At 54.1% G+C, this 16,300-nt stretch overlaps 3 protein-coding genes across 3 annotated transcripts; 2 read left to right on the top strand and 1 right to left on the bottom strand.

The window, feature by feature from the left end:
- Positions 1-2,202: 2,202 nt before the first annotated feature.
- On the top strand, positions 2,203-3,177 carry NCS54_00692900 (F-box domain-containing protein; the record flags this gene model as incomplete). The annotated part of the gene is made up of 1 exon (XM_053152370.1): positions 2,203-3,177. One exon carries the CDS (start codon positions 2,203-2,205, stop codon positions 3,175-3,177), a length of 975 nt encoding a protein of 324 aa, XP_053008345.1.
- Positions 3,178-4,350: 1,173 nt separating this feature from the next.
- NCS54_00692800 (Hypothetical protein) lies at positions 4,351-6,587 on the bottom strand (the record flags this gene model as incomplete). The annotated part of the gene is made up of 3 exons (XM_053152369.1): positions 4,351-4,887; positions 4,939-5,592; positions 5,652-6,587. 3 exons carry the CDS (start codon positions 6,585-6,587, stop codon positions 4,351-4,353), a joined length of 2,127 nt encoding a protein of 708 aa, XP_053008344.1.
- Positions 6,588-10,525: 3,938 nt separating this feature from the next.
- NCS54_00692700 (SIS domain-containing protein) lies at positions 10,526-11,764 on the top strand (the record flags this gene model as incomplete). The annotated part of the gene is made up of 1 exon (XM_053152368.1): positions 10,526-11,764. The coding sequence occupies one exon, from the start codon at positions 10,526-10,528 to the stop codon at positions 11,762-11,764; it is 1,239 nt and encodes a 412-aa protein (XP_053008343.1).
- Positions 11,765-16,300: the final 4,536 nt, after the last annotated feature.

Raw genomic sequence — 16,300 nt, 5'->3', positions numbered from 1 at the left:
GCTGAAGCCATGCCCTGGCACAACACGCATGAGCCGCAGCGATGCATATACATGCCACAATCAAGGACAGATGCATGGAGGCGCCGCCAAGTTGTAAGAGAACCAAGGACTCGCATCTTTGTCTGGTCCCGACAGTTCGTCGGGTTACACGCCTACATGAAGCAGCCTGCAGGTGCCCCCTTTCACTTGCACGTGCGGCGATATACGGAGACTTGGAAACATCGACACCACCATTGATGCTCTTGCAGATTCTCTGAGGGATCTCGAATCATGCAAGTTGCTTCAAGCGTTGGACGGCTGTGCCCGTGGGGGTCTCGACCCATTCACCCCGTTATCTCATCGGATCCGAGTCGCGGGGCAGCTTGAGAAGAGAAAGGTGCAACGCGCAATCCAGGCTAGGTTCGGCACGGTCGATGCAACGTGCATATGCACATGCGACAACGGCAGCGGTTGACGGGATGGCATGGCTTGTTGATGGTGACATGTGGGCGAGAGCAGTGTGACGGATGGATGGTTGAGTTGACGAGAAAGCAGAGCAGCGGAACGGCATCTCAACAGCCTTCTTAACTGGTCCCGCAAGCCTCGCTGCAAGGCCAGGCCGCTGCGTCTAAATTCGGACTCCCGAAAAGAAGTCGGAGAAACCGATGACCTGACTAACCCCAGGTTTGGGCTGAGGGTGCAACCTGATTCGTGCTCAGAGTTTTCACTCCTGGCTCAGGGTCCAACCTATGCGCGTGCTTCCAACTGACAGCGAGCCCAGACCCAGACTCGCAGGTAGATAGTCGATAGCATCCCTCACCTTGTTGATCTCTTGCTAGGATGGGGGATGGAAACCATCTAGTTGAGCCCGCTGGACGACGACCCTGACTGGAGATCATGCCCGCTCTGGGCGGGGCTCGCCGTCCCTTTCTTTCACTGAGCGCGGTGAGGGGACTCTGCATGGCCTCCACAATGACGTTGAGCGCCGGCTTTGGTCGTTGACAACGGCCGTGGAAACGTTCGGGAACCTGAAGGCAGATCGGGACTCGCCGTTGCACAACGGAGCATTGTGTCACTCTCTTGCTGACGGATCGACTGCTTGTCAGGCTGAGCCTTGGTGTTGTGTCATTGAACGGAAACGCCCGGCGAATACGTATGTGAATTTGATACGGAGCCGAAGCTTGGAAAAGGCTCTGGAAAACGGCTGTCAGACTGGATTTGGAGGGATGTTCCCCCACATGACCGGCCACGACATCACAATCATCCGGGGAAGACGCCATATGGCCTCGCTTCTTCCCGTCATACGATGCCCATGCCCATAATGGCTTCCCGGGCCGGGGAGTCGATTTCAGGCTGTTGCAAAGCAGGTCATCCAGATAGCTCTGATCACCAGGCCCACCGGCTCCGGAGTTCCTCGTCCCTGAACATGGGTTTGCTCCGGGTTGCTCTCTGGAGTCTTGCCACCGTCACTCAAGGGTCGATCGAGTCAAGGCCCCGGCATGCGCGGCAATAGGGCCCGAGCCTGGGTACCGCGGTGCGGGCTTCGGCGTCACCACGCTTGCAGTGTCAGATGGACAACAGGGGGACCGTGCTTGAGAGGCTGAGAGCCACAGAAAGAGTGGGCGGCACACATCTCGTCCTGTGCCTCACGCTAGCGTTAGCTTATCATGGCTTTTCTTGGAGCCTTGGACGCCTTGGCCTCGAGGGACCCAACCCCTGGAGACAGAATCACAGATCTGGAATTGGCTCACGATGGGCCCGGGACCCATCACACCACCCACGGCATCCACCGCCCTCGGATTCCGACCGGCTCTTGTCTTGTCTCAGAGACTGACTGACCTGGGCGTCTCTCCATCGGCGTCAAGTTCTTTATAACCCACACAGGTCGCCACTCCTCAAGCCTTGCTTTGGCTTTGATCAACGACCGGCCATCAGCTTATACCCCCCCGACTGCTCATGAACGCGCTAGTGAGGAATTCACCTCACCAACATTCTACCAAGAGACGCCGGTATAACATTGTCAACGTAACCTAGCAACCCAATCTCAGCTTGATCACATTTCCACCTCGGTCTACGTCTCAAGCCTGAAACACATCTCAACAACACTGAACCCCTGCAAACGACTACTAGCTTCGAGATATACACGAATCTGGATTTGCAGGTCACGTCACTCTATCAATTCGACTTGACATAAACAACACCACCCCAGTCAACCAACCCACCATGGTTCAAGTGCTTCCAGACCCAGCCTTTTCCCCCGCCGGAACCCCGGCGCACGAGGGCATCGATGGCCCTCTTGCAAAGCGACCTGGTTTCGGCAGGACAGACTCTTCGGGGTCAATGTCCCGGGAGGAACATGCCCGACGCATGCAGGAACTAAACAAGAAGCGAGCGATGAGGGTTCCCAGGCGAGGATGGTCAATGACCGACTACCAGGGCGACCATGACGCCTCGCAGCCCGGACAATCGAGCTCTTCTCAAATTGACCGGCAAGCGTCTATTCCTGAAAATGGGCCCCTCCCTGCCACGGAACACTACCACTACCAACATCACCAGCATCACCAATACCAACACCAACAGCATCAGGAGCCTGAAGCTCCGGTCCAAGACAAAACGACCGAGCTTCCTCGTCGGCCCAAGCTGCCTCCTCCCCGCCGCTCGTACTCTGTCATGGACTACGAGCCCGTTCCTCAGACTCAGCCCCAGCCACCAAAGGATTACACATTGCTGGACCTCCCCGTAGAGCTTCACTATACCATCTTTGACTACCTCGACCCCATCGACAGCGTTTGCTTCGGACTCACAAACTCCAACTTTTACGAAATCCATCGACGACTGCACGGAACTGTTCCTCTCTCCAGCCGCTACTCGGGACCCAACGACATGGAGTGGGCATGGCGAGGGGCCGGCCCTCTTGTCCATCGCCATGAGCGAAGCGGCCACAAGGATGGCCCCATGGAGCAGATGCGCGTCAAGGGACAGGTCTACTGCAGGAAGTGCGGTATCTCCCGCTGCGAGCTTCACCGTCACCTGAAGGAGTGGATGGGCGAAGGCTACGAATACTGCTCCATCAAGGAGGTGTTTGGCAAGCCCGCCGGAGAGGATGCCAAGGCTTACTGCTACATGAAGTCGCCCAAGAATCCTTCGCGATGCGGACGTCACGGAGGAAAGAAGATTGCACTACAGGAAAAGATCTAGACCCAAGATGATTCTAGACACGATAGAAGGATACAGAAGAAAGCGATGGATGGGGGAACACACAAAGAGACCATGACGAAACGAGAGCGAAGATCGGGCAACAAAAAAAGAAGGTGTTGAGATATCCACGGAGTGCAATGACGCACATGCCGTACCTTTTTTCCTTTTCGACTGGGTTTAATTAATCCATGTATTAGCACATCATCTACTGGGAACTTTTTTATTATTTTATTTATTTATGAGCGCGGCTAACAGGGGGGATTATGGATATCCCAGGGTTTATGGGTGGGATCATGATGGAACACATGAGAGGAAAAGGAGAACTTACTCCGGTAATATGACGCAATATGACAATGCCACAACATTCCAGAGAATCTGCTGCCTTTTCTTGCCTTGCACAACACGACAGATAAAAACATGTGGATAAAATGGGTGATCAGAAGTTAATGATTTATAGGCTAAACTGGGCCTGGTAAAAGCTATGATGCAATAACAGAGGGGGCCATGCCACGCATGGGGCAACTCGCTTTGGTGTTGCAACGTCATGGGGTCTGGGTCTTTGACGAAGAGAAGCTTATCGCAGTGACAAACCTACAGTAGACAAGCGCTGGCACTTTCGGGACGGATCGTTTAAATGCACGTCTTCCCGCTGAAGATAAAGCTTAAAGCGCTCGAGTGCCATTCATCAAGTATGTGATATGATATGGCGTCACAATGCAAAAAGGAAGCAAGATGAAGTAATCTTTTTTTGCCATTCTCGTTGTCTTGTACACTCTCTTGTGATTCCTCCTCCTCATCTTTAGAAAGAAATCTTGATGCTGATTTATGGTGTATCCCCGAGGCCCTGACGTGTATCATGCTGGTATAACCTCTTCCCCGTCTGTCTGTACAACAACGGCAACAACAAAGCAAAATCCAACCACCCTGGCTGTGATCCTAAACATGCCACTTGGGCAAAGACCGCCCCAATCCGAAACACCGGAAGAAACATAGAAATAAATGTGTAAAAAAGGACTCGTCCCACAAGATGTCCTCACTCTATCCTGGTGTACAAGTTACCCAAATAACCGAAACGCCGTTTTGAAAAAGCAACACTCCCACATCCAAGTCGAAGGAGTGATTATGTAGGAATGTTCGTTATGTACCGTCAGATCAGATCAGGTCTGATCTGGCTTAGCTGGGGATCTTCCACTTGGGCTCACACTCGCCCTTTGCCGTGATCCAGTCGTTGATGCCCTGGACAAACCAACCGCTGACGGCCTTGTCCTCGGGTTTGGCCTCCTTGTGAGGCTTGCCCTGCTTGAAGCTCTTGGCGATACAGCAGATGCCCTTCTGGTAACGCCACTGGAAGCACTTGCGGGCACCATGGAAGTCTTTCTCGTTCCTGCGCTCCTCATACTTCTTTCTGATGAGGGCGGCGCGAAGTCCGTCGTTTTCGAGACCCATGAACTCCTCTTCATTGATGTCGAGTCCATCAGCCTCGCAGACCTTGGAGCAGAGCTCCTCAGACTGGTGAGCACGTCGCTGCACGGCCGTCTTCTCAGCTTCCTTCCTCTGCCGTCCCTTCTGTCGGTCCGTGGCCTTGGCCTGAGCATCGGGTTCGGGTCCGATGAAACAGGTGTCGTCAGACAAGTTGTCCCACTCGTCCCTCTTATCCTTGAGGTTGGGAGCAAAGAATGTTTCATACATCTCCCTGATTTGGATAGGACCCTTTGTTACAAGTCAGCGCACGCACTCCATAATTGCTTGGTCACAACATACCGTCTTCTCTCGTGTCTTCTCATACTGCCACACCGAGCTGACCTCCTCCGGGTCCATGTGATGCATGGTGATGAGGGGCTCACACCAATGGTTGTTTCCAAAGGGCAGAGTTACGGGCTTCTCTCCGTTAAACATGGGATGAGCCTGTCTGACCTTCTTGCCAGTCTCGTTGACAGCGAGCGCCATGAGATAGTCGCCACAGCATTCGTGGGTAGCCATCATGTCGTACTTGTGAGCCAGGTCCGGAATCTCTACCATCTTCCTGACCGTGTCGCCGTAAATGACATAGCCGCTGCCTCCGTGAGCAAAGGGTGTGCCCTTGAGCATGGCCACGCTTCCGACATATGGAGTCTCGGTTGCGTTGACCTTGTTGTTTAGGAACCAGATCAAGTTTGGCCAGAAGATGTAGCTGTCGGCTTCAGCAAACACGTACCACCTCTGGTGGGGGCGCATCTGCCAGGCGCGCTCGATCATATGGAGGAACTTGTACTTGTCGAGATCCCAGCCGCCCTTCATATCGGCTGTGCAGTACTTCTGAGGGATGGGGCAGTTCTTCTGGGCCTTGTAGAGGTCAAACTCCTTGCGACCCTTTTGGACATCCTCCTTAACATTGTCGAGGACGTCAATGATGTGGTGGCTTCCAATTTGTTGCTCCTGCACGTTTCTGTTAGTTACAAACTTATCAGTAGACTGCAAGGGACGGGCGGTCTCACCAAGTCAGAGAAAATCAACACGTCTTTAACACACTGCAGGCTCGTCAAAAGGTGGGCGGGGAGCTTCGAGAAAGCCTCAGTAGCGCCAGTCTTCATAACTAGAGTGATGCCATTCAGGTTGGGGAATCCGGCACAGATATCATTCGGGTTTGGTGGGTTGGAGGGGAACTCGATGGCCGCTGGTTCCGTGGGCTTGTCGCCAGGATTGGGGGTCTCTTGCTTGTCCTTGTTATCTTCGTTGCCCTTGTTATCGTTATTCTCGTGGTTGTCATGGTTCTCCTTCTCCTTCTCTTTATCGTTCTCCTTGGCCGGGGTTGGAGCGGGGGGCTTATGGCTCGTCGTCGTGGGCTTGGGGTCGGGGTGGACGATGAATTTGGGCGGTTTGACGGGTTGGACTTCGTCTTCATCTTCGCTGCCACCGTCGTCGTTGTTCTCGTTGTCTTCCGGGTTGCCCTGGTTCGTCTCGAGCTTCTCGCCCTCCTGAATTGGACCACCTACGCCCTGGCCGTTGTTGTTATCGCCGCCCTCAGCCTGGGGCTTGTTGTCGCCGGTCGCATTCTCGTCGCCCTGCACCTGCTGGCCCTCAACCGGCTTGCCGTCGGTGTTTTGGGCCTCCTTGCCATCCTCGCCGATGGCCTGAGCTTCATGCGCACCGCCAGGTTGTTGGCCGGTAGATCCGTTCTCGACTCCGTTCGGCTTCCCGCCAACCACCTGTTCGGTCTCGGTCTCGTTGAGGTTTGCGATGAAGCCGTCTTCGACGTCGTAGACGGTGCCTTCGTGCTTGAGATATTTGGATACTTGGTTGTAGACGCCGGGTGAGTCGCTGCTCAGCTGATGGAGGGGCACCACGAGTAGCAGGGTTAGAGCAAAGAGGGTGAGGGAAATCATCCTCCAGCCTCGAGGCGTGCTCCATGAGGAGCCCAGTTTGAGGCCCATGTTGGCAAAACTGGTATCAAAAGACCAAGAACCAAGAAGAACAATAGACAAGAATTACAAGAAAAGAGAAATAATACAAGATTGAGTGAGGGTGAGGGGACCAAGTGTTGGGGGAAGGGAAAGGAAAGGAAGGATTCCGCAGGGAGGGAAGCTGAGCGAGCGATACGAACGAATGTGAGGGCTGCCCAGATTCTTCAACCACGAGAGATGGAACTCAGCCAGCGCCAGGATCACGTTTTGTGGACGATCTCTCCCAAGAAAAAGCCTCCTCCGTTCAAAGACGGGCGACGTGTCGATAGGTAAGATACCCACATCAGCTTGCCCCTACTTCCTTGCCCTTAACTCCTTGCGATCAGTACGTCAGTCAGTAATGTGCCCGACTTTTTTTCCAGCGCGGCGCCGCGCGACACAGACTGTCCTTGGCTTGCAAGAGGCGTCCACAAAGAACGGACGAACCGATAGACAGAGTCTCCGCAGACAGCGTCAAGACGGAAGCTGAGTGGATACTCGCAGGGCTTACGACTCAGGGGTGGTGCCGCCGCAACAGATTGAGAGCCTTTGGCGGCCTTTCGAAACCCTTGAACGGTCCCCGGCGGCGAGCAAACTCGGACCACCATCAAGATCCCTCGATACCACCAGCAAGCGCCCGCCTGCCCGCCGCATTCATTCACACTGTCATCCATTCCAGTTACCATCCCATCTTGTCCTGTTCAGGCCGTTGGCTGGCGATTCTATCTGATTCAAGCCATCGTCGTCGTCCCAAGCTTGTTCCTGGAACGCAGGTACGCGGAGCTTCTGCAACCAGGCCCGCGCCGGCTTGGAATTCAATCCTCTGCAAACGGCGCAGATGGCTGACCATGTATGCTGTGGCTGACAAGAAGCTTGCTGCATTCCCCAAAACGGCCAATTTTAACATTGCTGCTTCTGCAGCATCCCATAGTCCTGTCTCCCCCTTTCCAGAACCGACTTGCCGTGTAAGCGGGCGCTCTTCAGAGCAAAGAAAAAAAAAATCAAAGCCCAATTCCAGACTTCAATAGTCTGGGTCGACCTATTGTTTCGTTTGGAGCTGACGGCATCTCTAGCCGTCGATAGTTCCCTCTAGAGTCGAGCGCCAAAAAGCCAAGCATCAGCTCAAGTGGGGGCGGCCCGTGTCTTCTCCTTTCCAGCTGCTGGTGCTGATGGCGATTGGTGGGCTCTGGCTCTGACAATCAGCCCTCTCGCGGAGATTCCCCATCCCGCGTAGCGAGCGAGGGAGACCGTCATCTCCTCGACTCGACGCGTGGAAACCGCCATATCTTTGTCGCACCCCTGAGTCTTGCAGCATCCTCCTGCACCAGATTGTCTTGGCTGACGCTAGGGAGATGCTCGTGTCGAACGAGCTAGCCGCTGGCCTGGAGCTCAAGCTAATCATGATAGAACAAAGGTCGTGATATTCGTCAGCACTTTCCTGATCTGCCGTTGCAAAGGAATGCACGTTTCAGACGGGTCTGAAACTCAAAATCTCCCACAGCCGCTCGTCAATCCGTCACGAACCCTTGTCTTGTCTTGTCTTGTCTTGTCCATCCCACCCATCCATCACAAGAGGATCCTTCAGCATGGACCCGCCGAGCGAAGTCTGGGCATACGTAGCAAGCTGCCATCTGACAAGAAGGGTGCTTCTTTGACAGACACACTTGGTTTTCTGCTTCCACATCCAGTGTAAGCATCATGCTCAACCGTCACCCCATCTTTGCAGAGGCGACGAGACCTTGATGCCACATTTTGACAAGCCGATCCGTGCCAGTGCCGGTGTGGCAGTACGTGGCTGGCTTGTAATGTGACGATGACATGCCACGATCCATGAATACCGCACATGAGTTGTGTAGTGTACTCCGTACCATGACCATTGATTGTGCCGCGGCCGCGTACTCCCGTCGTCTATTTGTGCTGGATGCTGATCCTCTGCAAGGGCGAGGTTTTGACACTGATCAACGCTCTGATGAGACATTGCGCGCTGCACAAAGTATCCCTTGTTGGGTATGCTTGTTACGACGCATCGACATGTTGCGCGTGGTAATACGACGTTGACGTTGAGGTTGGTGATGCCTGATGCCTGTCGATGCCGTGAGATTGCGCTGTCAGAGGTGAAGGTCGCATTTCTTGGGAATGCCATGTGACCCGTAGAAGATGCGGGTAACAGGCGATTGGCGAGGTTTTCGTCAATGCATATATATCGCACTCCGGAACATTCATGGTTGATTTAATCATTTGTTGAGGTTCGGGGAGACGACGAGGTGACGAGGTGAGGATCAACGAGAAAGTGAGTTTAGCGGGCAGATTAAATTTGAACCCCACGCTCCTTCCTTGAAAACCCCCTGTAAAGGCTGTATCTTTCTCCATAAAGCGTTTATTGTTTTGGCTGTTGCTACCTGGGATGCTCCTTCCTCCTCTGAACGCCAATGGCTGATATGAAAGATACTCCAATGATAAGGAGCACCGGGCCGTCAGTCAAAATAGGAGATAGACCCTTGGGCAAATAAACAGACACACACAAACGCAGGGTCCATGACGATGATGCAAGCAAGCCCATCAGCAACCATTGGGGAAGGAACGACAGAGGTTCTGGAACCTCCAAAGGCTGCCTTCTCCAACGCCACGTGCGTGTTGAACCCTCCAAACCGCCATTCGCAGGATGGGGAAGGTGCGGGTTGACAGGTACGTACTCTGCCATTTTCGCAGCCATATATCCGTGTTGTACTTCAAAAGTCGCTCTTGAACTTGGCCATCAACAATTCGTCCAAGACGGGAAGCGAAGCGCATCAAACCTCTCGCATGCTTCAGCTTGAGCCATCCAGTCATGTCTTCACCAATCCACCACCAGCATCATTTACATGTCCCGAGATAACCGCTGGCCGAGCCAAGCCTCCAAGTCTTGGTCGACTCGATCCGTGGAACTTGTCTAACATGCGGCACAAGCTAAGGATGAGGTTTACTCAGCACGGCATTCGATCGTACCGCTTGCGCCATTCCCCCAAGTGGTCCCGAACCGAGTCTGCGTTCTCTGGTTCGTCCATGGCTTCTCATTCAAGGGATCATAGACTAGAAACTCGCACAAAAAAACCCCGCCCCCGCCGCGCAAGGAGCAGCAGCGGCAGCAACCCGAGGCACCTCTCGGGGCCGCCGTTGCGCCGTGAACGGCTCGATGTTTGGCCCGAGCCTTGCGATCAGATTGATACCTGAGAATCGAGTCCAACGAGTTCGGTCGACAGACGAGGAAGTCAATTACGTCCAAGACCTGAGAAGGACCAATCTAATATCTCGCTTCTTGACTCAACCGCCGGTGACAAGAGTGGGATATGTCGGAACTCCGGATAGTCTCGGTCTCCTTATCGCACCCACTTGATTCCGCGACCATGGCCAGATCGGGCTGCTGGACTCGGTCGCAATCGATGGCACAACCAATTGGACAGGGATATGCCGCCATCTTTCCCCCAGATCTCGGATTCCAAACGTAAGCTGTCCATGACTCTGGCAAGGATCGGGCTGCATCTTAAAGACGACACCCGCCTTTCAATCTCAATTATATATGGTCCTCTTCGCCGAAGCCCGCGCTGTTCATTTGACTGCTGGTACTCCGCCAAGTCGCCAGGTCTTTGGTGGCATCGGATTTGATTCCCGAGACCATTGCGGCTTTCTTTTCGCTGCTACACAAGTTTTGTGGCTGCAACCTGCAACGACGGAACCAGCTGCTCAAACACGAGAAGCCGATGATCGGGAGCTACAGAATACTTACTTGCCAGCCAACTCGAATCGTCAGCCAACAACATTTTGGAGCGTCTAGTGGTTGTCCCGAAAACGGTGCAGGTGCACAGGTTTTGACTTTTTGCTGCTAGTCGCCACCGTGAAACCCCCAAAATTCGAAAAACCACTTGCATCTGCGCCTCAGGAGCTTCAACGACATGGCAGGCTTGCCACAATCCGGCCATGGGCCAGTACAGACGAGTGCGGTGGTTGTACTCGGGGCATCTCAATGCCCTGCGATACCACCTCCATCGCCTCCAACGCCCTCTGCTTCGCCGCCAGGCAACACATTCTGCGAACCCATTGATCCATTGAGCCTGGACCGAGAACTTCGGGGAGAATGCCAGCTCAGAAACCAACGGTTACTGGATGGGATTCACGTGCTAAACACAGAAGCCTTAGCATTGAGGAGTCTCACACGGCTTTACGAGACAGACTCTGTTGCCCGTGATGGCTTCAACCAATCAGTGGAGGCCATAACCCGACTGCAAGAGACAACAGGGAAGCTTGTCATTATCGGTGTCGGCAAGTCAGGACATATAGGCCAGAAACTGGTCGCGACCTTCAAAAGTCTCGCCATACAGGCTGTCTTTCTCCATCCCACGGAAGCCCTGCACGGAGATCTGGGCATCATTGGACCTGATGATACCCTCATGTTCATCACGTACTCAGGCAAGACGCAAGAGCTCCTTCTCATGCTGCCTCACCTGGACGAATCTCTTCCAGTTATCCTTCTCACGTCTCATACTTCCCACGAGACATGCGAATTCATCAAGCATCGCCCCGACACGATCCTCCTTCCGGCTCCGATCCCTGAGCCGGAGAAGACTTCGTTCGGTGTCTCGGCGCCTACCACGTCGACAACCGTTGCGCTCGCACTCGGCGATGCGCTTGCGGTGGCAGCTTCTAAGGAAATGCATGCGAGTGTAGCATCCGTCTTTGCGAGGAACCACCCAGGGGGCGCCATCGGTGCTGCCGCTCGACAGCCTCGAACTATCAAGGACATCTCTATCAGCTGGTGCGATATACCTGTAGCGCCTGAACTTGACAACGAAAGCCCTGGAGTTGACCTACTCCGTGCCGGTTTCGACTCTCCAACCGGATGGGTGAGGGTTCAGGATCGGATTGCGTCGCCCAGTACAATACGGGGCATCGACAAGCACGATCTCAGCAAGAGTCTCGGGGAACTCCCTGACGCTCTGGTGTCCAAGATATCAATGCTCTCACTCTACTCGGACACGACTATCCGTCAGGCGCAAGATATCTTGAACAATATGCAGTCATCACCCCTCGATGAGGACGTTGCGTGTGGACCGGAGGCGATTGTTGCAGTAATGGAAAATGGCGAGGTTTCTGGTGTCCTGGAGGTCGGCACAGTCTTGAATCACAAGTGTTGACGGGCCTCTCATTTGGAAGACTATCTGCAAAGAAGGCGTCTGGGTTCCGGTCAGGGTGGCCTGGATCATGCCTGGCAGGGCCAGGCAGGGGAATGATGACATTGCATTGGTGGTTATGGCCAGGGATAACAAATTGCTACTCGGTCAGTGGCATATTGATGCATTTTGGCGTTTATGGACTGGAACAGAGCATTGAACTCACAGGCACGGAGTTGCCCATATTGGAGCATTCATGGGTGTTATGTTTGCCAACTATATCGTGTACCACGTGACTGCCGTTGAAACTCTCAGTGTGTTGCGTTCCTTGGCATTTGGTTGGCGAAACTTCCACAAGAGACTTGAGGAAGCCCAGCCATGCCTTGGACTTGTTTGAGTGAGTCGAGGTAGGGTTGTCAATGTTGATCCTCCATCTGGCCAATGCCATACGAAGGTGAACCATTTACAACACAAAAACTAAGCACTTGACTGGCCTATGAAATTTGGGCTTAGACGCTGGATGCCCAGGCTATTCTAGATTGCATGTGCCGCCGGCTCGCGGTCTTGCTTTCCTCGCAGGGCGCATATGCATGTGTTTCTCTGATAGACAAGTGATAGATACTCGTCCTTCCCATATATTCGCCCGCTGTCTAGGAGTGGGGGTTGCGCAAGACCATTAGGTTGTTGGACAGCATCGGATTTCATACTCTCCTTCGCTAGCAACTCGATCCATATGAGAGGGGGTGGGGGGACTCGGGATCAGCAATGCAAGGTCATGCAAGTCTCTCGAGGTGCGGCAATGACTATATCCACTTGTTTGGGGTAGTCCCTTTGGGTTGCAATGCGCGGATACTCCCTGTGTCGTTGATAGTCTGCCATATCCGCATGAGACTCGTCCAATAAGTGGTCGTACAAGCACAAACCTCGACCGGTCAAGCACGGGACGTTTTTGACCGAGACCTCGGGAAAGATAGGTGCTATTATGAACATGGCAGGTGGCATCGCCATGTCTCGGAAGGGCGCCTATCATCCGTATTGGTCATTTTCCATGGTCACGCACTGTAGGTTGTTGATGTATCAACTCGACCATGCCATGGGTGCTGGCCAGCCCCCAAGTACAATCGCACGAGCCATCATTAGTCAAGGATATGCCGGCAGTTGGTGGATGGGTGTGCGTGTGTGTGTGGCCATCTCGGAGTGTCATCTGTAGATGCAGACTCGGGCAGTGGTGTTCAAGCAGGTGGGTAGCCACACCAGGGCCATATGCGAGTAGCCGTCGCTGATCTTGTGTTAGGGTAGCCACAACCCAGCCATTTAGCTTGCCCCAGGTTAGTCCTGTGCCCAATGACGGAACTTGCGTATGTGACCTCTTTTACTTCTTGTGATGACCTCCCTGGTCAAAATAGTAGCGGCAAGAAGTATAGTTCATGGTTCATGGGGTAGGGCGACACTCTGCAATCGGTATAGTGAAGAGACACAGATCTTGGGTTGCAAGTATAGGGAGTAAATAGGAAGTCTTAACATGTCAATGGTAAGTCAAGGCAGGGCACTTGAGGACTTGGCCTGTATCCAGATTCATCATGTGCAGGGATTGTGATGTTATCCCGCTCTGTGACGGCTCTGCTGCACAACAAGCCGCGTCATTACAGCCACTGAAGGCGCATGTTTGAACTGCTGGGTTGCGACACAGCACGCACCATATCGATAATGCTACCCGACACTGACCTCGCACGCTGATGAGACCCTAGGGGAACACATGTAGATCCACCAGAGAAAGTCGAGTTGAGGTGATATTGGACTGTACGCGGATAACAGTTACCCTAGGCCAATGCCGAGGCACGCCTAGGTTCTCTGCAGCCAGGATAAGTTGGATGCGAATCGACCAATGCTGATAGTGCGTCGAAAACCAGCAGGAATAGGCTGGAATTGTGTTGGAAATTAAAGATGGGGAACGAGGCAGTGCTGCTACCCCTTGTCTCAGTACGGTTCGGTGGTGACCCGTGTGTCAGATACACCTGGGTCGTCACAAAGGAAGCCTTGTCTCGTTGGCCGCTGTTGATCAAGCTTGATTCAACAAAAGTTCTGATTGGCAATTAGACTATACCTTGTCCTGATTAAAAGGTTCCATTGCGAGGAGCCTGAGGTACATGGCCATGTTTCACACCTCGTGTTGAGCTGCATGGAAGACGGGAGAGTATCGGACGTAGTGGCTCCCTCATCTGCACAAGGCTGCTTTGGGAATCACGGAGAATTTATGCTGAGCCTCGAGCTCGAGCTGGGGCTGTCATGATCTGCCAGGGCCCCTCTCGTCCTGACCGCGGCTGTTGTATCTATCGCCCGAGATTGTGCTACAACAGACATGGAAGCGATGCATGTGGTCGCGTGACCTGATGCCCGGCTCAGAGGGATCAGCACGGGCTAGGAGGCTAGGGAGCAGGGCGTTTGAACAGGGGTATCAAGCCTCGAGTCAGGGGTGACACAGCCAGAAAGGCTTGTTCTGTTGTAGCATGGGTCAGCTGAGGACCCCGGGTGTTGGTTCGCTGCCCTCTCGAGTTTCTGCCAGCGGACGCACATGAGTTGAAGCTTGTTCTACCGGCCGCCAACAACGTTACTTGTCACATCGAGGCCGAGTTATAGTACCGACTACAGGCCGCTTTATCCGCCGCGCCCCGTTCGAATGACTGCAGTGCAGATAGAGCCCAGTCCCAGTCCCAGCCCTGTTCAGCCCCGGTTGCAAAGGCCGATCTCGCAGAGGTGTGTGCGTGACCGATTGCCGGATTTGGAACGCGTATTCTCGCAACTTAGAGCCAAGCCCACGGCCCGTGGTTGACGGCACGGCATGTCGGCGCCTGCAGAACCTATCCGTGTCTGTGCAGCGGATATCTTACCAAGACTGTGTCCTCGGTGGGCCTGCATCAACTTCCTTCGGTCTTCGGCCCCTGGAGGAGAGGGCCTCGACGGTGGCGAGCTACCTGGAGCCCAGAAGAGGGCTGAGGAAGGAATCGATCCCAGGGTTCTGGAGCACCGTGATGAGACCAGCAAGTTTTGCAGCGAGATGATGGGCGTGTTGTGGATCTGGGTACAGGACGGGGATGCCCTCAAGACAGGCATCTGAACAGGCAGGGCTTAACGAGCATGAGGGGCAGGCCTGACAAAATGCAGTTTTCCAGACCGAGATCCCAATTTGGCATATCCGCATCGAGATTTACGTACAGATAGTTAGCCACCGCAATGGGTCGACCAATCGTCTGTGACGAGTCGTTTCGACGACATGTACCGTAGTCAGGTCCAGATACTGGAAGGAGAAAAGCTTGCCACTTCGTATTTTCCGTCCCCATCTCGAGGGGGTCCCTAGGACCCTTTGAACTTGGGAAAAAAAGACCCTTTGCGCGTGTAGTTGAAAGTTAGTTGCCGGTCCGACGGTTTGCGGTTCAAGTTGGTATGGTCAAGTGGATTCTGGGGCCAGTTGGAGCCGCAAACGATGGGGCACGAGATAATCTAGTCTCTCGGGTGCGCTCCGTATTTGCTTATCGGCTAACCGTTGTCGTTGCCCACCCATCCTTGGCTGTTTTGGCGGTTAAACTTGAAGCCATCTGGACCGATCCATGCGGCGACGCGTCTTCGCTCTCATCTCGAGACGAATAAGTGTCATCTCAGACTCCGCCCTGGGGCTCCGCAGCGGGGGAGCAACGCAGCAGTAAGAGTTTTCGACATAGGGCGTCTCTGCGAGGCATGGGCCATGGTTCCTGGCGTTGGTTGCTGTGATTCAAAAGCTGGTGGATGGGACGGAGAGTGGATTCATTGGGCTCACTCTCTTGTTTAACCCGGACTCCACTGGAGCGCCTCCAACCGACAAACCAGAGAAAACCTCTTCGGGCCTCTGTCACCCCCTAGCTGCTCACAGGCTGGGCATTGAGCGGGACCCTGCCAAGCTTTCCTGTCTTGGGTGCTCGGTGACCCAGAGCCAGTCAATCCAGCACATGGCCCATGCAGCCACGGGGAGTGGAGGACCTGACACGCTAAAATTCCCCGGTATAAGCAAGATGACGGAGAGCGAGATGCAGAGCCAGGTCGACGGCTGAAGACCAAGAATCAATCGATGCCTTCTTGCTGGGGTGATGAGCAGAGAACAGCTCATAATCCGGGATTAAAGACACTCGATGGGACTCTGAATCTGTACGATGATGGCAAGGACTCGGTTGATCCGGAGCAAGTAGCCGGAGAGGGCTGCCCAGACTCCCCAAGTAAACCCCAGCCCATGAAGCCATGGAGGCATGGGTCCATATACCCGTCATCCGTGGGACCCATCTGGACCCTTCTCGTCTAGGATCTCGGGGATGTTGCGGACTGGGGCCGGGCCAACTTTTGTCGAGCCGAAGCAAAGGAACGAAGAGGGGACGACGATGGAGGCTGAAAATTTCAAACCGATGCCTCGGAATAGTCAGGCTTGAGAGTAGCGCCGGGACTCGCAAGCGGTCTTCATAGGACAGGTTGCCATGTGTGCCCAGCTCTCTGACCCTGGTTGGCTGGTGGATGCTGGCTGCTGACAAAGGCTTGGAG

The sequence above is a fragment of the Fusarium falciforme genome, chromosome 5, assembly GCF_026873545.1.
Source record: "Fusarium falciforme chromosome 5, complete sequence".
NCBI classification, from domain to species: Eukaryota; Fungi; Ascomycota; class Sordariomycetes; order Hypocreales; family Nectriaceae; genus Fusarium; species Fusarium falciforme.
Note: the sequence above shows the minus strand (reverse complement) of the source record. Positions and strands in the feature narration are given on the sequence as shown.